We start from the raw sequence: 22,195 nt of genomic DNA on the forward strand, positions 1-22,195 counted from the left end.
ATTCAAAACACAGCAATTTAGCAAAAAATAAATCTTGAATGAAATAAATAAAGGAATCATACAAGTGAAGAAGAAGCCTAATAATTTAAATTCTGGTTCTATAGTAAACAATGCAAAACTGCATAATAGTTCTTTTTCGTTTTAAAAGTGCAACTGAAAATGTATTTCGTGCCTTAATAATTGGACTTAAAAAAAAACAAAATGTCATTGCATTGATTTACGGCAGATATTTGTTTGGACCAGCAGAGGGCGCTGGTAATCCAGTGGTCGGTTGGCATGCAGATATCTTGCAGTGAAGAAGAGAAGCTATGCTAGCAGACAGAGCTAATAGAAAAACGTGACTTTTACAGATATTCACGTAATATTACAGATATTTTTTGGGGGCTAAAGGGGTAAGGAATCATTTATGAACATGTTTAAGAGTATAAGGCGGCCAGAAAGAAAGTAGTAGCAGATTCCGCCCGCCGCCTCTGCATTTGGACAAGAGAAGGATAAATATATAGCGCCCTCTGCTGTTTAAAAAAGAACTGCGATTCAATTTTCACAAAATCAATATGAACCGTGATACCTATGAATCGATTTTTAACTGCCTTACGATTAATCGTTGCATCCCTATTAGCAATGCAAATGCTCTTAATATCACCCTGTGAATCAAAGATGCTTTCCATGTTATTTGTTGACAGCTGAGACTTGTATAGGTTCTTTTTTTATTTCACATAATGTATCTGGGAGATCTCAGGGTCTAGTGTGATGACACCACTACATTCTGATGTTGTTTCTCAAGCAGCGTCACGAAATGCATTTTAATACAGTCTTTTCGGAGACAAAAACGGCAAATTGAAATGACTAATGAAAACTTTAGACTTAAATTAAACCACGTAGGCCATATCATCAAGGATCTAAAACATGCACACAGCGCTAACATATGAAGACGGTGCAACTGCTAATGCTAACAAAACAATGACAGGGACGTCTTATCACACTTTTTAGTGTTATTTTATCGATGAGGGTTTCATCTTTCCTACTAAAACTTGAACATCCTGTAGGCTGACAGGAGTGAAGGAGGACCATGAGCTCACAGGGGCTAATGCAGTGCACAATTTAACCAAGGGAGGAGTGATGCTAGCCTTGATGTCTTGTACTTTATTTACAAAGAAATTTAAAAAATTGTTACAGTCCTCCTGTGTGTGTACAGGCACAAAGGACAGTGAGGGTGCAACAAGATTTTCAATAGTATTGAACAAAACCTTGGGGATTCTCTTATTTTGCAAAACAAGATTAGTGAAATAAGCAGAGTGGGCATGCTTTATTAATTCATTTAGCTCCATTATCTTTTCTTTTACATGGAGTCTGTGCACCTCTAGTTTAGTGGTTTTCCACAACCGTCCCACTTTTCGGCAGCTTCTCCTAAAGCTAAAAATAGCTTCATTCATCTACGGACAAGGTTTCTTATTAGAGCCTGGAGTATTTTTAGCTGGTGCTACTGTGTCCAAAACAGACAGACAATGGCTATTGAAGTTTGTCAAAGTGTCAACATCATCACAACTAGCAGTAGTTGGATCAAAAGAGGCAGAAAATCCACTGATTGCTGCTTCATTAAGAATGCGTCTCCACTTTTTCACATTAGAAGTAGTCTGTACCAGTGTGATTGACAGATTAAATACGATACGGCAATGGTCGCTTATTTGTAAGTCTTCAATACCTAGATGGTCAATCATTAAACCAAAAGAAAAGATCAAATCTAAAGTATGACCTTTAGTGTGTGTTGGACCTGACACATGTTGCAGAAAGTGAAAAGAGTCCATTAGAGACATCAGCTCAGCTGCCATAGGACAGGAGGAATTATCAACATGCAGATTAACATCACCAAGGATTAATACACTCTCCAGTTTAACAATAGATGACATAAACTCAGAGAATTCATCTAGGAATAAACGAGCAGGACCAGGGGGTCGGTAGATTAAAACACAGTAAAAAGAATGTTCATTTCCAACCTTACACATCTGGAGCTTGAAGGAGTTGAACGTGTTCATGTCCAACAGTCTGCAGCTGAAAGCGTCTCGGTATACGGGCGCTAATCCTCCTCCACGTCGTGTAAGGCATGGAGTTCCAAACACGGAGCAGTCCGAAGGGCACAGCTCATTAAGATGAACATAGTCATCTTCCCGTTGCCATGTTTCCGTAATGTACATCAGATCCAACCCGTGGGACATAAAAAGGTCGTTAAGGAGGTGAGATTTGTTGGCTAGCGATCTAGCATTCTGCAAGCCGAGGCGTAGAGTCACATCCTCGTCGGCCTGTGTAGAGCTGCGGCGCAGCGTCATCTGCGGAGCGGCAGGTGACGCAAGCCGGAGACCAGACGCACTGGAGCCACGGGCTGAATCTATCGTAATCCATATGTTAACTGGCATCCAGGATCAGTCTCAGGGTTTGACCTCCAGAACGCCTTTATCCTCAACAGGACTCCACCACGTTTACCCCGTTTTTTGGCACGCTTCCTCCGGAGGACAGGTGAGCGCAGCAGGAAGTCAGGTACTGACGCCAAGTGAGGAGGAAGTCTGGATGTTTGATCCTCGGAGTTGAAGCCCAGACATACATCATGTGAACGATTAAGAAGAATAAGTACCTGACGGTCGTCAACTATCAGCGCAGTGTTGTTTTGGCACAGAAGACCGATCAGTGCGACTACAAACAAAAGTTCCAGCAGACGGCAGCCGGTACATGCTGGCGCCATCTTGTGATGTGACCTCACTTCCTCTCTCTGTTTCAAAGGTAAAAAAAAAAACCAGACAAATCATGCCCCATAAACAGATGACTGTCCTCAATTGTTTCCGTTGTCATTGTTACGGTGAGATGTCGAAACACACTATGGTCGGAATTGTCATAAAACTACTGCACATAAAAGACAACATTTATAAAATGTGTATTTCAGGTGTTTAAAGAAAAAATTCTAAAAGTTTATACTGTAATATTTTTTCTCTTTCAGGAAAACGTGGTATAATTGTGATGCCAGCAGTCAAAATCCTGTAAAGACAAAAGATCAGTGCTTTAAGACAAAATGACCACGGACAGACCGAAAAGGAACATCATAAAAAAAAGTTATGTAAGTAGAATTCTTCATCTAAAAAGCGTGTTCAATGTACAACTGGAATACTGCCAGCCGAGTACTCTCTCACTAGCACAAATTATCTACCGTAGGAGATAAAACAAGTTTTAAAAGGTGTTTGTTTGATTAACTAGTTATTGTTATAAATAATTGTAAATTATGTATATTTTGGATGACAGTTCCCTTCACAATTTGGTCAGAAATGTGGACAGTTAGTAATACACAATAGAAACAAAAATAAATGCTCTTCAATGGTGATTTTTACTGTTTAAGAGTAACTAAACAATGAGGGTTTTGGTTGGAATTTAAAAAAAAATTATGGGCAGGGCTCCTGGAGCAGTAAAGACAGCAAAATTCAATCATAATAGCCGGATTTCAATTCATAGTCACTTTTACATTTTTACAACATACGCTACATTGAAATACTTTGACTAAAATGACAAGAGTTGGACAATAATTCTTTAACAACACTACTTCAAACCCAAATGTATTGGTTTTCAGAAAAAAAGTGGTTTTGGGCTTAAGTTGCTTTTCAAAACTAGTGTAACCCCGTGACCCTGAAAAGGAGCAATGAATGGATTATGTGTGAGAATGGTTGAATCCTGACTAAAATTAGGCACTCCTGTCTGTGTGTACAGGACATCAGTGATGGAATGCCTTGGTATGAAGAACGTCTGGTCCGTAAAGTGCTTTTTATCTCACTCAGGGAATTCAGAGACAAACACAGTGCTACACAAAAGCGCTCACACATACATAAAGCAATGCGCAAATGTGCTTCCAAAAATACACTTATCCAAACTCGACTGAAGACGCAAAGTCAGTCTCAAAAGCATCTACAGAAAAACACATGCACGAGAAAGATTGTGCAGACTAAGCTCAGACTGCAGCGCACAAAACTCAAACAACAAAAAACACACAGACAAGAAGACACGCACGCCAAGAATAACACGTGTATTTCAAAACATCCAAACCTTAGATATCGCACAAGCCGAGGCCAAAAACCACAGCAGTCCCAGAGCTCACGCTCACCCAGATACACATGGCCACGCTTATCCTTAGGGAAGGTTCCTCCCACTGTGAAACACCAGCATCAGCAGGGACAGGCCTGTGCAAAGGCTTCATCAACCAGGACACTCCGTTCACATAACACACAAAACACAGTGCGACTGCTAAATACTGACACAACCACACACTCACACACAGACCCACACAGACATTCTGTAAGAAACACACACAGAAGTGGACACACACGCACCCTGCTGAGAGCTTCTGTCCTCGCCAGATCTGTGAGGTCACGACCGCCCGCAGCTGTCAGAGGTCAGTGTTATATAGATACTTTATTCATTCTTACCTGCCTTGATTCTGGCTTACTTTAGCACCTTTTATGGCACACTTAGAATAGAATAGAACACAATACAATACAATACAATACAATACAATAGAATCAACTTTATTGGCCAAGTTATACACATGAGGATATCTCAATCTGAACATTGGTAATTAATTGTATAAAAACTATTAAATAAGATTAATTATTTCTAAATCTATAACTGTCGATGGAAACTGCGACCAAAAGTGTGCTGCAGACAGAGTGGATTCATTCAGAGTCAACTGGACCAAATATCCTGGGGGTTCTTCTGCAGCCCCTTTCCCTCCCCAGGCCTCACAAAGAAGATAGGACTGTTCAGAATTTTTTCAGCTGGTATCCAACATGATTTCTACAAGCAGTTTTCTGCTACCGCTCCTGTTTTAATGAAGTCTGTGTTGTTTCAACTTGTAAAAAGCCTGCTTACTTTAAGGTTTGGTTTTGTGGCGTTATGATCCAAGTAGTATCCAAATAAACAAGTTCAGATTAACTACAGCCGGGCCCGCGGAACGTCTCTGCGCCGAATAGCACGTACCACGTTCTCGAGAATTCAGTCAAATGACTCAGTTTCACCAAGTAAAAAAAGACTGGCATTGGGCGTGCAACATCGATGTCAGATTTGGTATCAGTGTCACAGCGATACAGAGCGAATACCAAAACTCGTTCCCAACATCGATATCGTACAGGGCTAGTTTTCAACACTGATGAAGTGGTCAAATCTCGTTCCCAACACGACAGCGTGATCAAACCTCGTACCCAGTACCAATACCGTGATCAAAGCCCGTATCCAGTACAGTAATTATCGGGAGAGAATGTACATCAAATCGCTAAAATGTCAAAGCTCAAGATTGAAGTAGCCCGATCTAAAAAAGAGTTGCATTTAGTGCAGCATGGGTTCTGATAAGTTTTAAAAATGCTTAAAAATGTAAAGTTTATCTGGTGCTCTTCATTGTGGGGATCCAACTTGAAGTTTTGAAGAGATCGGAGGCACTCAGAGCAACTGTTGATTAAAAAGCCTTTATTCCATGTGGGCTACTACTGGATTAAAGGCTTTCTGTAGCCTCCAAACTAAACTAAACTCAAAATATTTTTTTTTTGTCCAAGCCAAAAAATTTGTCCCAGTCCACTCCATGTGCAGTATGCATAACATAATCAGTGACTTTGGTTTTGAGTTTACCCACTGCTGGATGTTTGCAATACAAATCAATAAAGAAGTTTGGGAAAGTGCATTTTCTTGGCTTTGCCAGATAACTTTATCACTATATTAATGCAAATGATAAATTATAGACATATAATTACCCTATACCCTTAATCATGTGTAGAAAATACTTTTAAAAGGTAGTAGTTGTGGTCCTATGACAGAACATAAAGCTGCAGTTTGTAGAATCGTGGACACTCCCCCCTCCCTTCCTGAATGAAACTCATGCGTCTTCTTGTGAACGCTTTCGTGCACGTGCACACTGTGGAACTCTTTGCGACTGTTTTCGCAATAGAGACTATTAACAAATGTAGGGACTTTATCTGGTGTTTTTGGAGAGTTTTCTGATGTTAAAGCACGTATCACTTACTTCTGTGTGGACAGTAAGAGGCTCACAGCCACTCCACACATACAAGCAGCTGCAGCCAAGCCTAGCTGATCAGAGCAGACACTCCACATCCGCACTGCAGACAAATTGCGTCTGTTCTCTCCACCTTAGATAATGTTTCTTTTAGGTTTACAAGCTATTTATCCCGTCTGTTATCACTCTCTTTCTCTGACTCGGGGCAGATTGCGCACAGACTGAAAATGGATCACGAATCATGCGTAGACTTTTGATGAGCAGCTCGAGCAGCCAGTAGTAACACTTTAAAAAAGCTCATGGCTCTGTTGGTAGAAAGATCTCCGATTGACTGAAGTCCAGCGTCATGCTGCTGGATTTCTAAAGCTTATTTACAGAGCCAGGAAAAGGAGAATACATTCACTGTCCTCTCAGAACACTTCGGATTACAATATGCTCAAAGATGATTATGAATATTTGACCAAATAACACAAAAAAAAAAAAAACTTACATACTGCAGCTTTAACAACAATGACCATTAAAAAAAGAAAGAAACAAACCTTCCTTCCAAATCATACACTAACTTCCCAACTTACTGAGAAAGATACACTAGTATCTGCAATATTAGCAGCTGCTTCTTTTTACATTACTCTGAGATTGTGTATGTACCAATTCTTCTGTCAAAGTGAACCTCTATTCATCAGCTTTGTTGCTCTTCTTCTCTGAAGGTTCTGGCATCCCCCAGTGTAAGTCACTGCGAGCCTCAGAAAGCTGGAGCTGGTCGTTGCAAACACAGCCCTCACAGCCCAGGCTGAGCAGCTTTCGCTGTAACAAGGAACAATGTTCTAACCAAAGGTGAGCTCCAGGATCTGAAGGGGCTTGTATTCTCCACAGTGCTGCTCAAAACGTCTGATGGGTCAAGGACTATCTATATATTTATTTATCCATCTATCTATTACCATCACTTGTACGACAAGTGCTAATGAAATTCAGTCCTGAAGTCCCAGCTGAATCCACATTTAGAATAATGTAATGAAAATAAGAATTAGAAGAGATATGTGAACACAAACATATTTGATCCAAGTTATTTGAACATTATTGATTTTATTTTGCTTTTCTTTGATATGACACCATTATAAACAATAACACAAGTATTGTCTACACAGTTACACTAACATTACAGTGGGCTGCTTTTCCTGAAAAACGTATGCTTTGCCAACAACAAAAAACAACTTAATACATACTATAAAATCAGTAGTACCATTAGTGAGGAAGAAACAAACACAATATAACAAGTGAACTATTATAAAATTAGCATTACTTTTTAAAAACTGTTTTACTCATTTTAGGAAAAGCTGCACAGACATCATGCCTACTTTCCTGAATTATTCAGAGAAACTCTGAAATATTTAAATGTCATCAAAATTTATTTTGGAGAAATTCTTAGTTAGTAGCATTTCAACTGAAAATACCAATAATGAACAAAGAAAAAGACCAGTAACACCATTATGGAATTGTCAAACATAAAGAAAGAAACCCCTTCAAATGTTGACGGTAGATGTCGGGGACATAAAGTGCAATACTTCTATTCACCTACAAGTGTTGCTTCAGGCTTGTCATCTTTTTGTCTTGATGTTTATTCCACACAGTTTGGTACGGTCTGTCCTTCATTCTGATCAAATGTTAAGTGTATCACACGTCTGTTCTGTTTTCTGCTCCAGGTTTTAATATTCTGTCGTACAGTCACTGACTTTTATTATGTGATCGCTGTTAGGGAGCACGTGAGCCGTCTTACTTCCTCAAACATAATCAGCTTATAGTCGGGGAGCCAAAGTCTCAAAAGCTCAATAAATTGGGTTGAACCTGACATGGTCTGCCATACTTTTTATTTGTGTTTTTTCTGTTAACTTTGACCCTAAGAACCAATAATTGGAGGGTCTGCTCTGCTGGAAATATTGCAAAAAAATGTCTTAAAACACATTTCTACATGATTTTACATCAATTTAATTCAAAAAAATTAGGTGTTTTCTCACGTTTTTTCCGATATATTCATCATTACTTCATTGGCAATCAACTATTCCACCAAGTTATGGCATCAGTCAATATGCCAATCTTTTCAACAAACTGTATATTCATGTGGTGGGTTCCCCCATATCTAAATGTTGATGTGAAGATGTGAAGAATTCTCCGCGGACACCTTCTTGATATAAACATAACATTTTATTAATACAAAGTGAAGATGAGTGTCCGAACTAGACCGTTGTAGCGTTCCAGCTGTTTGAGGTTATTTTCCATTTCACAAATCCAGCCGTTCACGCCCACTTATCACCATTCATCCAATAATCACACACTGCCAACCCGTGGAGCGCTATTAAAAACACCCACAAGCATCCACGTTGGATATCTGCTGAGAGACAGACATGCCAGCAACAGTGTAGATCTCTTACCTGCTGCTGAACTACTAGTTATCCTTCGATCGTCGTCGTGAGTACCGAGCTGTGACTACCGTGGCATTCCCCAACTGAACCCAGACTCTACTGCAGTGATCCTCACTATTTTTTTCACAAGAGCCACATTGGCAGTGCAAAATCAAAAGGCGAGCCACTTTTACGACAACATACTAAGTCACCTTTGCAAATGTAAATTGGACATCCCACAAAAAGAAATAACACGGCCAATACATTTTCATTTAAGACCAGATTTATTTTAATACTGGGATGAGCGGAAGCTGGCATGCATGCCCTTGACTTTATTCATGTTATATTTGTAGTTTGTTGTTGCAATCACAGTGAGGCATTCAAGATGAGCATGGGTCAGTCGGTTTCTCTGTTTCCTCTTGATAATGTTCATGGTCGAAAATGTTGACTCACAGGTGTATGTGCTCATGAAGAAAGACATCACTTTCTGTGCAAGTGGTTTCAAAGTGGGGAAGTCTGCTTCAGAAACCAAACTCCAGAAGTGGCCAACACCTGCTCTGAGTTCAACTTGGAGAATGTTATTTGTTTGCAGCTCAATTATTTCACTCTCCAGAGCAGCACGATTATCAGGGCAGAGCTGTGTGATGGTTGGCATGAGGGAGGACACATCCACATGGAAGGGGTTTTCAATAAAATTGAAAATCTCCTTATGTTCAGTCACATCACTGAATCTGGATTCAAACTCACCCTTCAGCTCCTCCAAAACTTCAACAAATCTGCTGTAGCTGAAGTGCTGCTGCAGAGATGGGTCCCTTGTGGTTGTTGCTTTGAGTTTAGGGCAGTGGATGAGTTCTCTGTCAGGTATCCACAGAGAAGTTATTTTGTTTTCGAATGCTCTGACTGCCCTCAGCATGTCACTTGGAAGCTTGTCTCTCCCTTGGAGCTGCAAGTTGAGAGTGTTCAGGTGACAGGTAATGTCAGTAAGGAGGGCCAGCTGTATGATCCAGTTTGGGTCTTTCAGCTCTGGCTGGTGTTTCCCCTTGGTGTCCAAAAAACTGTTGATTTCTGGAAGGAGGCTCAGGAACCGCTCCAGCACCCTTCCACGGGACAACCATCTTACTTCACTGTGCAACACTAAATCACTGTACTCTGTGTCATAGTCCTGGATTAACTCTCTGAACTGTCTGTGGTGTAGTGCTCTTGAAACAATGTAATTGACCACATGCACAACCCTTTGCATCACATTTAGGAATTCACTGTTTCTGAGCTTTGACACCAGTGCCTCCTGATGGATGATGCAGTGGAAGCTGATGAAATTGCCGATTTCATCTCTTTTCTTCATGAGGCCAACAAGACCCTTCTCTTTGCCTCGCATGCTTGGAGCACCATCAGTACACACACTTGCAAGTTTGGACCATATGAGATGATTTTCCACAAAAAATACTACAAGCGCATTAAAAATATCCTCACCTCTTGTTTGGCCACAGAGTGGTAGTAAGCACAACATTTCCTCTTGAAAAGAGTTTTCTTTCGGGAACCTCACCAAAGTGCACAGCTGAGCAATGTCAGTCACGTCTGTGCTTTCGTCCACTGCGATGCTAAAACAAGGTGCAGCACGCAGATCAGCCAACAACTGGCCATGTACTGTATGTCCTTTCCGATGTCTTCCATTCGCCTCATTATCGTTGAATCAGAGAGCTGTAACCTTTTTAGTTGTTTAATGATGGCGTCCTTGTCAAAGTCTGTGAAGAGTATTTCTGCTGAAGCCAAAAAAACAGTCTTTCACTATTTCTGAGTCTGAGAAGGGTTTTTTAGCCCGCGCCAAAATCCACGCTATTTCATAAGACGCCTCTGTTAAACGCTCTGCAGTGGAAGTTGTCCGGTGGATAAGATTTTGCTGCTCACAAAGTGAAGCAGTGAGATGTGCTATTTTTTTCTTTCTTATTTCACTGCCAGACGGATAACTTTCATTGAATTGTGGATGCGCCATTTTGAAATGGCGCTCCAAGTTGCTTCGTTTGAAACCGACACGGGTTTGTTTGCATATTAAGCACAGAGGGTTCATGCCATGCAGAACAATTAAGAATTCGTCTGTCCACTTATCTTGAAATCTTGTATGCTTCGTATTTTCCGTTTCTTGCTGGGTAACGTCACACCTGCCGTTTTTCTGCTCGTCCCCTCTTCGGTGTCTTTGTGCTGATTTTTGATTGCTGCTTCCTCAGACTCATTTTCCTCATCTGCTCCACTATTCGTTCCAACACTGTGTGTCTGTCTGTCTGGTGTTTGAGCTCGTTTCTGTCCCTTTTTTATTAAAAACCGGTCCATTTTGTGTTTTACGCTAGCTAGCGGAGCTTACTGCTGCCTTCATGTGAAGTGGAAATGTCCAGCGCGTCGTGTTCAAGTGCTTTTGTTGTCATAGTGAAGTGAACCATAGCGGACCCAGTCTGTCCTGAACTGCTATTGGTTAAAATGTTTTAGACTGCTAGCTAGTATCTGCTCTCAGGAGTTAAAACCAAATAATAACAGTATTTTAATAAAACAACGCTAAGTTTAAAATATGATGTTATTTAAATTCTGTTTGCTGCAGCATCATGTAGGCTTCAGATTAACCAACTAACAGCAGCAGAGCACTTTTAACATAATGCAATGCTCAGCATCCAGGAGGTTTTCTTTGCTCTCCGTCATGTTGAAAGGTCAAAGTTTATCTCATCTCGGCAACTCAGGTATCATAAAGATTTTCCAGTTTTCCAGTGGAAAATACAACATGAGTGGGTGTTCATGTGCAATTTCGATGTCGGTTTTTGGTATTAACCATAATTACGATAGCACTTGAAGGCAGCATACGTTGCCTGCCTGCAGACGTGGGCCGCGGTCAAGTTTTGGCTGTGTTACCACGGCTACAGCGTGTCCCACTTTCATTCGCGCTTTCCGTGATTCAGCTGCGTGAAATCTATTACAACTTATCAAAGGCAAATGGGCATTGTGAAACTGTAAGCTACCATGCAAGCCGCCAATTATAGCGTAACGAGCCGCATGTGGCTCGCGAGCCGCGCAATGAGTAACTGTGCTCTACTGATGGGAGGGTGGGATCCGTGGTAAAACCCGGAGTGGAGTTTCCTTTTCATTCGAGTGTGAGCAATAAGGGAACGGATTCACGAAACCGATTGTGGCGTAAAATACGAACTGGAATTTCATGGAATGGACTGAGCATGTAAACTACCTGTGAAATACACAAACTGAATTGAACTTGATGTCTGGTGTATTTTGTGGAAATGTGTATTGATTGTTCATTATACTAATTCTGTTTTGTACGGGTTATAGTCATTTTGTTTTGAGTGGAATTTATTATTATTTGTCAGACCTGACGCTGACTGGCACCCTTTCCTTTACGACATCCCGTTACACCGTCCATGGTAAGGTCTGAGAACAGCAAAGCCAAACACCACTCTAAGGGAAAAAAGCCAAGCAAACACATATATGATCTGACGAGAAACCTGAAACCAACATGTGGTGTCTAAGGCTTTAGCCTTGGGACAAAGAAAGGAAGCAACAAATGTTTACTGTGGACCCTAAAGGTGATAAAATTCCTATATATCAAAGCGCCGGAGCTAAAATTTAACACTTTTATGGTATACAGCTGCAGCTAGTCTGGGACAAAGGAACTTCTCTGTTTCCTAAGTCAGTATAACACTCTAGCAACTGTGCTGTTTTGATTTAATTGTGAAAACATGTTTTCAAGCATGCAAAAGGCCAACACTCAAATCAAGGTAAAAATGTGTATTGCATTAAATGAATATCATGTGAAGCAGTCACTACACCTCACTTATTCCACAGAAAAAATGATTAAAATCCAACCAAAATCATTGGATCTGTGATGATTTAATTACCATTGATCAACAGACTCAGACCCTCAAAATTCTGAAAATTCTGAAAGACATTCTGGATATTTAACATGGTTGCTGAACTCCACATTATTAAACATCATGGTCGAGACCAGGGGTCTGCAACCTGCTACTCTGGAGCCTCATGTGGCTCTTTGACTCTTTCTCAATGGCTCCCTATGTCTTTAAAAAAAATATTATGAAAATGCATTGTTATTTCTTACAGATGGTATTGATTATTAATGACATTAACTTCAAAAAAAATTATGGAAAAACAATTTGTTAACCTAAAAATAAATCAATTTGCGCAATAAGTCTGCCACCTTCCTACTTCACCTCCTGCAACCTCTACAGACGTTAGATGCTGCTAAGATAACTAAACCAACAAAAACACTATTCTGGAAGAAAATAGAGGTTTTATGTGTGTGGGGAAAGATTTATTTAACTGTCAACATGCCGGTTTAATATGCATGCTTGATATGTTGCAAGAAATTAGCATGTGTTGACCGACATGATCACGTGTTCTCAAAGTCAAGTTATATTTTGTAGCCCTTCAAATCCATTAATTCATCAAATTATTCAATATTTTTTTAACTGTATATTATTTTATACACTGAATTGTCTTCTTTAAGAAGATTTTTTTCTTTTATTTTTTGGCTCCGGAAGGACTTTAATCCAGGTAGTAAAGTTACCCCTGGCCTAGACAGAACTCTTCACTGGCATCAGTCAGTAGCCAGCGACCATGAAGAAATACTTGTTTTTTTTTCTTTCTTTCACTTTGTCTGCACATGCTGTCAAAGGTCAACACTACAAGAAGTGTAATCTTTTTTAGACAGCAATGCATGTTTTGATATTGCAATTAATACATTTATTTTATTGCATAATTGTGATCATCACCAGCCCTCTTTAAGGAAGTGTAAGAAACACTTTATTAAAGGGAGAATATAAAAAGAGAGGGCAATGTTATACCTGGGTGAGGGGGTGGGGGGCAGGGAGAAGAGATTCAAGGTAGAAAATGGAAGGGTGGGGAAGAGTTGATTATTGTAAAGTGAGAGTGAGATGTGAAATTGTAGGCATGAGGCTTAGGTATAATGGTGGTGGCTGTGGACAGAGGGAAGGAGTGAGTGGTAATACCTAAAACAGGTATTTGCGATCAACGTGTCTAAAGTTAAGCCCGCTACGAGTTTTATCCTAGAGTCTAAGGCATGCCAGTGCATCGTAGAGCTTGTAAACCTACAGAACTCAAGCACAGCAAATACTGACGTTGTAAGAGAAGCATGCGTTCCTTAGGATGCTGCTGTGCAAGAGCCAATGGGGGGAGGGGGGTAATTAAATCATCACAGATCCAATGATTTTGGTTGTATTTTTATATTTTTTTCTGTGGAATGAGTATACAGTTTGTTGAAAAGAATAGCATATTGACTGATGCCAAAACTTGGTGGCAAAGTTGATTGCGGAAAAAAGTGAGAAAACGCCTAATTTATTTGCATTAAATTGAAATCATGTAGAATGTGTTTTAAGAGTTATTTTTGCAGTGGATGTTGTCAGCACACGTGTTCTGTGTATCTGAAATGCGTTTATTGACAGCCTACCCTACCCACTGAGGATTTTAGGGAATAAATAGTTTTTCACATTTTTCTGATAAAAAATAATTATTACCATATATTGGTCCTTAGGGTCAAAGTTAACAGAAAAAACACAAATATAAAGTATTGCAGACCATGTCAGGTTCAACCCATTTTTGAGACTTTGGCTCCCCGACTGTTACTTCCTATTAGATCACCGGCTAGTCCCGCCTTCCATGCAACAAAAGAGGAAAAAATGTGACGTGTCTATGAAAACTGACATAAATTTTTTTGTCAACAAAATTAACGGACAGAGGCAAATTTCATTCATGTTCCTTTGTTAGAAATTAATCACTTTGTCTGATTATTAACAATCATATTTGTTTGATCTATTGTAAAATGCAGCTCTAGTTTATGTTTTTTCTAATAACAAGAGACTTCTATGTATCTGTATGATGTAATAAATTTAATCAAAATAATGAATTTCAAGTTCGGTATGATTACAAACACATTTAAACACCTACAGTACAAGAGCTGCTTATAGTATACTGTATGTTTGTTTATCTCTTTTTATTTATATATACATTCATTAGGTCTATGAATATTATCTTGTTAACTTTTTGTTAATTTGTAAAAATCAATAAATAATTTAAAATTTAAAAATTGACCCGTATTTTTATTTTATTTTTAAATTAAGAAATTAATTGAAAAATTATAAATACAAGAGACTTTAGCAAATCAATCAGTAAACATTTGTATTTCATATACGTTTAATTTATGAGTGAAAACTAGGGCACATTCATGTTGAAATTGTATGTTTTTCCCATCTACATTCTAGGGCCCTCTTGAGATCTAACTGGTCCATGTTTGGCCCTGAACTAAAATGAATTTGACACACTGGTATAGAGAAAGCTGGAGCTCTGGCTTAGAGAGATCCTCAACCCAAAGTACTAAAGATAGCTCAGCTAAAGACTGTTCTCTGTACGCTTTCCTATTAGGAATGTGAAGTGGTTTAGAAGCTGCAGATGCAATAAAAGGCACTTTAAATGCACGCTTGTGGATGGCCGAAAAATCCAAAATAGCCATGCCCTCATAAAACAGGATACCACGTGTGTTTGAGGCTAAAATTTGATATAAATGACTCCAAAGACAGTTCTGACAGGAATTAGCTACACAGTTGTATTATTCAGCTTTAGAGCGATCATCTAACTTGCATTCATAAGATGGGTTGATGTCACTTTAAGCAACCTTCTTGATCCTGGCCTTTAAACATGTGCGACTGAAGACAATAAAACAATAATAGGTTGATTGTTTAGTTCTGCTTAAAGGTGCAGTCCGCAACTTTCAAATCCCTCTCTCCCCCTCCCTCTTCTCTGCTCTCTTGCCCTGCCTCCAAACTTTCCAAAGTCCTTTAGCAAATATGAGAAAAAGTCACTTTTCTAAGAGTTGCAGACTGCACATTTAACTAAGCACTTTGTTTTCACTTTAGGTTTCATTATTATTGTCTTTTAAAATCATGTTATTGTGCAGACCACGCCTTCAAGCGCAGCGGAAGTTTGCGCAGTCCCCTCCCTTCTCAGGACCTTCAGTGCTGATGTCATCATCACAACGTAACCATACTCATGACCTGGCTGTTGTCACATGTTTGAACAAACAAAGACCCAAGACTGAGGACTTCCTGTCTTTCCTCTGTTTGAGAGGTAGGTCAAAAGAATTAGGGTTTTTTCTTAGCTGGAAGCTCTCAAAACCCTCAGCATTAGCTAACCTTCATACCATTTATACCAAGCCTCTCTGAATCAAAGTGTGCTCTGCAGCTGTGTTCGGAATATTTAAAAAATTAACTAAACCCAGATTTTTTCCCCATGCTGGAAATTTATAAAATGCTTTGGTTATGGGCAGGGCTCCTGGAGCAGTTAGAACACACCCAGTCAGTCTCCCATCAACAACACCAGTACAAACAGCTGGACACCACCCAGCTGTGCGGTCCTACACCAGGAACAAACGCTCTCCCATCCACACACATCCATAACTCTCACTGTTACGTATTAAGTGTCTGTGCCCTACACAAAATATCTGCAATACACACACACATTCCTGACATGTGGCTCACCCATGCACACACAACCCTCCAGATTCAACACCATACAACTATGGCAAGCATCGCCCAACTGTGCGTCCAACTGAAGGACACACATACCAAGGAGACAAGGACACAGAGACACACAAGGAGCCGCACAGAAGGAGCCAGAGACAGACGGTGACAGACACAGACAGGGGATACACACAGTATGATCACTCCTACACCCACCCGAGATCAGACGCTCTCATCCACCACCTCGAGATGCTTAGACAAATTATTTCAACCTAACTGAGTAGGGAGAGAGATACAGACGGCCACTAATACACCGCTTCATGTTGGATGTGCAGTCCCACTTGGTCTCCGGCTGTTCGCCCACGCATAACTTAATTACCCTCTGAGAAGACCAGTTTTAATAGGACGGGCGGGGCCAACAGTGGTGCTCCATGAACAAAGCGTCACAAACCACCATTCTCAGCCAATAGCGAAATTCAATTGTAATAGCTAGGTTTAAACCCATAGAGGGTCATCCACTTACTTAAAGCATAATGAAACCCCTGCTTTCTGCTGACCTGCCACTAGGAGGGAAATTCAAAAAATAACTTGATTATGGGCATTACTGTTGTAACAGTAAGACACACCTACACAGCTGTGCGCAAAGACAGACGGTAATGGACACAATGATGTGTGTGTACACACACACACACAGTGAGTTCATAAGCTGATAATTTGTCACTACAACTACAAACGCACACAATCACGACGTGAAGCTCACACACAGCCTTACAGACACCACTCAGGGGCAAACAGTCCTGCTCTCCCACGACCTCGCACACATAGCGATATGTACACACACATAGACACACGCAGAGACAGACGGGAATACACATATAGCATAGATGTGTCTGTATATACACTCACATAGCTTGACGAACCCTCTGATTAGACCAGAATCTGCTGTTTATAGAAGCACAGTCAAAAACATCACCGCTACAGCGGGCTGTTTCACATGGAACACAGTGGACTTCCTCATTAAATTGTCAATCAATTCTCACTGAAGGCTGTGATCGGAGGAAAACCTCCTACGTCCACTCAGCTTTTATTGGAGGGGTGGGGCCAACAGAGAAAGTTGATGACGCAGGGAAATCTAAAGAATAAGTTTCAGCCAATAGCAAAATGCACTTGTATTAGCCGGCGTTTAACCTTTAGTGGCCAGTAACTCTGACATTTTACAACTAAATACGCAAAATTTAAATACTTTTACTAATATGTGAAGAGTGGGACTGGGATTAATAAACAGCACTACCTAATACACAAATACATATGTATTCAGCAGAAGAAAGTGGGTTTGGGGTTTAGTTACTCTTTAAATTGAAGTACTTGCTAAAATGTCAAGAGTTGTACAAGAATCAATCAAAAACACTACTTCATACCTAATAAAAAAAAAAATTCAGCCAAAAATAAAGTGGTTCTGGGGTTCAGTTACACTTATGTTAAACTTATGTTACAGTATGTTACAGTATGTTAAACTAGATGTTTGATTTGATTAGATTGATGTCAGCCACTGACACACAGGTCATAATACATGTGAATCCACCCTTTAGTTCTCCTGTTGCTCTGGCCTCTGCAGCTTAACCAGCAACATTACCTTCTTAGCCAGTAAACCTAAATAAAACCATCTTTCAGTCATCCTTTGTATTTTCTGTTTGTCCCAGCAGCAGATGACGGTATGGACATTTCTGTCTTCAGGAGAACAACAGGTAATCAGCAATCAGTGGTGGGGAGCAAAGTTATTAACCTACTCAACAGGACAGTCTTTCTTTAATATTGATGTATTTCATACTTTCTCTATGTGTTCGTCCTGCCCATGTTCCACAAGGTTTCAGCTCTATGAGGATGAGGTCTGGAAGTTCTGCAGTGGTAACTTCCTGTCCTGCAAATCAAAGAGGAAAGAGAAACCGAGTAGAGACACACGCTGAAAGAGGGAGAGCTAGACGAGACGAGGACAAAAGAACAACAGAGTGTAATCGTCTGAGACCTCGGCCATTCACTCTGAAGTCCTGGACAACTGACAAGGTCTGTGTAGCACCTCTAACTACTGACCTGTAGTGGAGAGTTAAACTGAACCTTGTTAGTATGCAGGAACTGCAGGAGATTTCTCAGAACAATTTTATTATAGTTTCTTCTGAATGCTATTAAATCAAGTCTCAATCAAAGATCAGAATTATTTTAATACATAGATTATTGATCCATATTAAACAGACGAGAACTAGAGCACTCAGAAAGTGCAAATCTCCACCCGCGCCAAATAACCTCTTTGCCAGATGGTAGCATTTATCTGGATCAAATTTGACATTAACCGGTCTCACCATGCTGGCGAGAGTGGTCTAGGACTCTCTGTGGGCTCAGCCGGTGTTCCTGGGTGCCGGTGGGACGGCTTGCTGCGAACCCCCGATATCCGCTGTGTTTTGTATAAACATTTACTGCAGCTGATCTCTGTGTGTGTGTTTGCACCTGCTTGTCAGTTGTACTATTTTCTGGTGCTAAAACAATCACAGCAAACAGTTAAAGATTTGATGAATTGTATTGCGCCTACTGCATTCATTTATTTGCATGTCCTCCGCCCATTTTTTTGCTCTCCTTGTGAGCTCCTCCTACTTTACATATTAATTAGAGAGAAACGCGCTAAATGGATTGAGGGTGCATTGCGACGTGTAGCAGCCGCGCACTCCTGATTCCCTGGGGTTTGTACGGCTTATTAGCGTGTGGAATGAGGTTTGCACACGTTTTAATACCCCCAAACCTTTAGTGAATCCACACCTGAGTGTGCCCACCTCAGGCGCACAGTGTACAAAGCCATTGCACACATGGCGGCTTGATGTGCACCAGGGTTGACCTGAAGGTGCAGGTGAATAAGCAAATGTTTTAAGTGTTTATAGGAACAAATATTAATCTTCAGGGGTAATGTAACATAAACTAAATGTTTAGGCTATTGAAATTATTTTAATAATAAGCTTGTCTAATCTTATGTGGTCAGATATGAATATGTATCTAATATTTTGGTCCATCATTCTTAACTTATATTGCGATAAATTAAAATGCTTTTGCAGCTTTTTGCACATTACAGATGGGAGACATGACACTAATTGATCCAAACAAAGTGGCAGGGCAGATACAGTTTGGAACCAGCGCCATTGCAGGAGTTGAGACAAACACAAACGACTAATTATTATTATTATTAACTTTGGAGCCTTTTCTACAGCCGCCCCCAAATGTACAATGCATTTGCTCATCATTAAAGGCAACAAAGTGCTAAGGTGGAGCTGAGGTTGCTGGAGTGGAATGGTCCACATCTTCTCCCGAAGGAATTGCGGGAAGCACCACCAGCCTGGCAACCGGCCGGGTGTAGACTCTCTTCTTCACCTTCACGTCAGCCGACCTGATGCGCCCGTCAGAGCTGGGATAAGTTTTGACCACCCTTCCGATTGGCCATAAGGCTCTGGGAAGTTGTGGGTCCACGATCATCACCACACAGTCCAGTACGATGTCAGCTGGTGTATTTGGCATGCCACTTCTGGCGAGCTTGAAGACTTGGCAAGTAGAGGTGAATGAAACAAGCCCAGAAGTGGTCCACCAAAACTTTTGAATGTTTCCAACGGCCGAGACTGAGGAGCTCGTTCTCAGGGTAGACTACTTGAGGTAGAGAACCATCGGGCCGCCCCATCAGAAGAACATTGGGAGTCACCGGATCTGGGTCGCTGGCATCCGAAGAAACATAACCCATAGGCTTGCTGTTGAGAATCCCCTCCACCTCAATACAGTGTTAAGTACTTCTTCAGAGAGAGGCTGATCACCCATTGTGGCATAGAGTGCACTCTTAACCGAGCATGTCTCCCTTTCCCACACCCCTCCAAAGTGGAGGGGTTGAATCGGAAGACGATCTTCTGTGGTGCAAGAAGCGTAGTTCAGGAGAGATTCTCATGAAGGTCTCACGGAGTTTTTGCTCACCTCCCTTGAAATTTGTCCCCTGGTCTGATAACAGCTCTGCTGGCATTCCTCTGTGGGCAATAAATCGGCGATGGGCCATCAGGAAAGAGTCTGTCTCAATGCTTGTGAGGAGGTCCAGGTGAACTGCCCTGATAGTGAGACACTTGAAGAGGATACCCCATCTCTTCTCCCGGCGCCTGCCCACTTTAACTTCAAATGGCCCGAAGCAGTCCATCCCTGTGGAGTAGAAAGCAGGCCTGAATAGGCGCAGACGTGCCGCTGGCAAGTCTGCCATCCTCGTGGCAGCGGGTTTGGCCCTCCATCGCCGGCAGTTTGCACAGCTATACTGGTGGCGCCGAACAGCCTCACGCCCCCGCAGGATCCAGAAAGATCTTCGAAGCTCAGCGAACACCCACTCTGGGCCTGGGTGGCCAAGGCGGCGGTCGAAATCTTCAATCAAGAGCTTGGTTACTTGATGACCTGGGTCTAAGATGATTGGGTGAGGAGCTGCCAGTTCGTGGTCTTCTGCTTGACGGAATCATCCTACGACATGAATGAGCTCTTTCCTCTCATCCAGCTCAGGAGACAGAGTGAGGGGTCGACTGCTTCTAGGGATTGGCTTACCAGCTTTCAGTAGACTGTACTCATGCTGGAAACTATCCATCTGAGCCCTCTGGAAGATCAACCGCTCTGCTTGTCGGTAATCTTTGGCAGTGGGAGGATCCTTGGAGTTGGCCACCCCATGCAACCCTTGCACACTTCGTCGACTGGAGATGACAGCTTCTTCAGCACCTTAAAGGAGCGGCATGTCCTTTCGACGAAGCAATGGGGTGGCATAACGTAGTATGCCATCAACCTCTACTCTGGTGGGTTTGGATTCAATGATATTGATGGTCCTGCTTTGAACGAGTAACCAGTTTCTCACTTCTGAATGGAACAGTACCAACCTGTCATAGTCCCTCCATGTTCTTCATCAACTCATTCACCTGGGGGGCTACTGTGGTGAAAAGGCACTGATGTGGTCAGGTGAGGTCACAGACTACACTAGCTGGGCCCTGCAGTGTCCAGCCTCGTCGAGTGCGAATGGCAGCAGGCCCTCCTGGAGGTCCCAACCTGACGGGTTCAATGGGAGTGGTGAGATGGGGTGGTCACTTTTGTGAGATTACGTAGGGGAAGGCCAATGAGGTGCTTGTACTTCTTTTGAAGTTGCTTGATGGAGTATGTATGGTAACCTAACCCATTGCGAGCTGAAGTGAATGCCCCTGAAATCTTGAACCTTTTCTTTGGCTTTGTAGGAGAAGATACTGTGAATGACACCGATGCACCACCGAGGGTATGTACATCCTGTCTGATTGTACGTAGAGGTAGATCTTCTGGGGTCCCTTGCACACCTAACTTATCCGCTGCTTCAGGTAACAGCATAGTTCTCTCTGAACCATTGTACAGTTTGGCAAAGGTGTCGAGTGTTCGGTCACCATGGTGAATCTCGCACTGTGCAATAAAATAGTTACAAGTAGAAATCTGTCCAATAGTGCTGTGGCTAAATTTAAAGAGGCCATTCCTGCTGCCTTAAACTCAGTGCATCATCCAATAAATAACTATGATATTAATTATAGCCCCTCTCAACTGGATCTGCTTGTCGATAGCTCTGCTAGTCTACTAAAATCCACCTTGGACTCAATTGCCCCATTGACGGAAAAAATTATTAAAAGTCAGAGGAAAGCTCCGTGGTTTAGCTCTGAAACTCGCACACTCAAACAAACAACCCGTAAATTAGAGAGAATGTGGCGCTCCAATAAAACAGAGGAGTCACGAATACTTCAATAATTCAGCACTGTAGCCAGGCTAACACAAAGTCAGAGCTCTATTGAGCCCATGATTCCTCTAGCCCTCAGCTGTGAGGACTTTATGACTTTTTTTAACGATAAAATTCATAAGATTAGAGATAAAATTAGCCACTCCCTGCCTTCACCTGGGCCTGCTGTACGTTAAATATAATCAAAAAACCTACTCTTGATTCCAGCACTTTAGAAAACTACAGGCCAATATCTAATCTTCCTTTTATTTCAAAAATTCTTGAGAAAGTTGTGGCGGCTCAGCTCTGTGACTTCCTTCAAAACAACAGCCTGTTCGAGGACTTCCAGTCAGGTTTTAGAGCTCAACACAGCACAGAGACTGCTTTAGTTAAAGTAACTAATGATCTACTCTTGGCTTCAGATGAAGGACGACTCTCAGTGCTGGTTTTTTTAGATCTTAGT

General features: G+C 41.4%; 1 protein-coding gene across 7 annotated transcripts in view; it reads left to right on the forward strand.

Annotated features, from left to right (window-relative positions):
- Positions 1-22,195, forward strand: part of LOC114478566 (uncharacterized) — a 34,582-nt gene that overhangs the window by 5,061 nt on the left and 7,326 nt on the right. Inside the window, exons 2-8 of one of the 7 annotated variants that reach the window (XM_028471712.1) lie at positions 2,462-2,772; positions 2,987-3,103; positions 3,745-4,423; positions 6,739-6,865; positions 15,404-15,573; positions 17,666-17,710; positions 17,830-18,026. In XM_028471712.1, the coding sequence (XP_028327513.1) occupies positions 3,059-3,103; positions 3,745-4,423; positions 6,739-6,865; positions 15,404-15,573; positions 17,666-17,710; positions 17,830-18,026 (1,263 nt within the window). In that variant the 5' untranslated portion in view covers positions 2,462-2,772; positions 2,987-3,058. Of the gene's footprint in view, positions 1-967; positions 2,773-2,986; positions 3,104-3,744; positions 4,424-6,738; positions 6,866-15,403; positions 15,574-17,665; positions 17,711-17,829; positions 18,027-22,195 lie in introns of those variants that run through there. The other 6 variants (XM_028471711.1, XM_028471710.1, XM_028471714.1 and 3 more) reach the window with 6 other exon arrangements.

This window comes from Gouania willdenowi, chromosome 16 (assembly GCF_900634775.1).
Source record: "Gouania willdenowi chromosome 16, fGouWil2.1, whole genome shotgun sequence".
NCBI lineage: Eukaryota > Metazoa > Chordata > Actinopteri > Blenniiformes > Gobiesocidae > Gouania > Gouania willdenowi.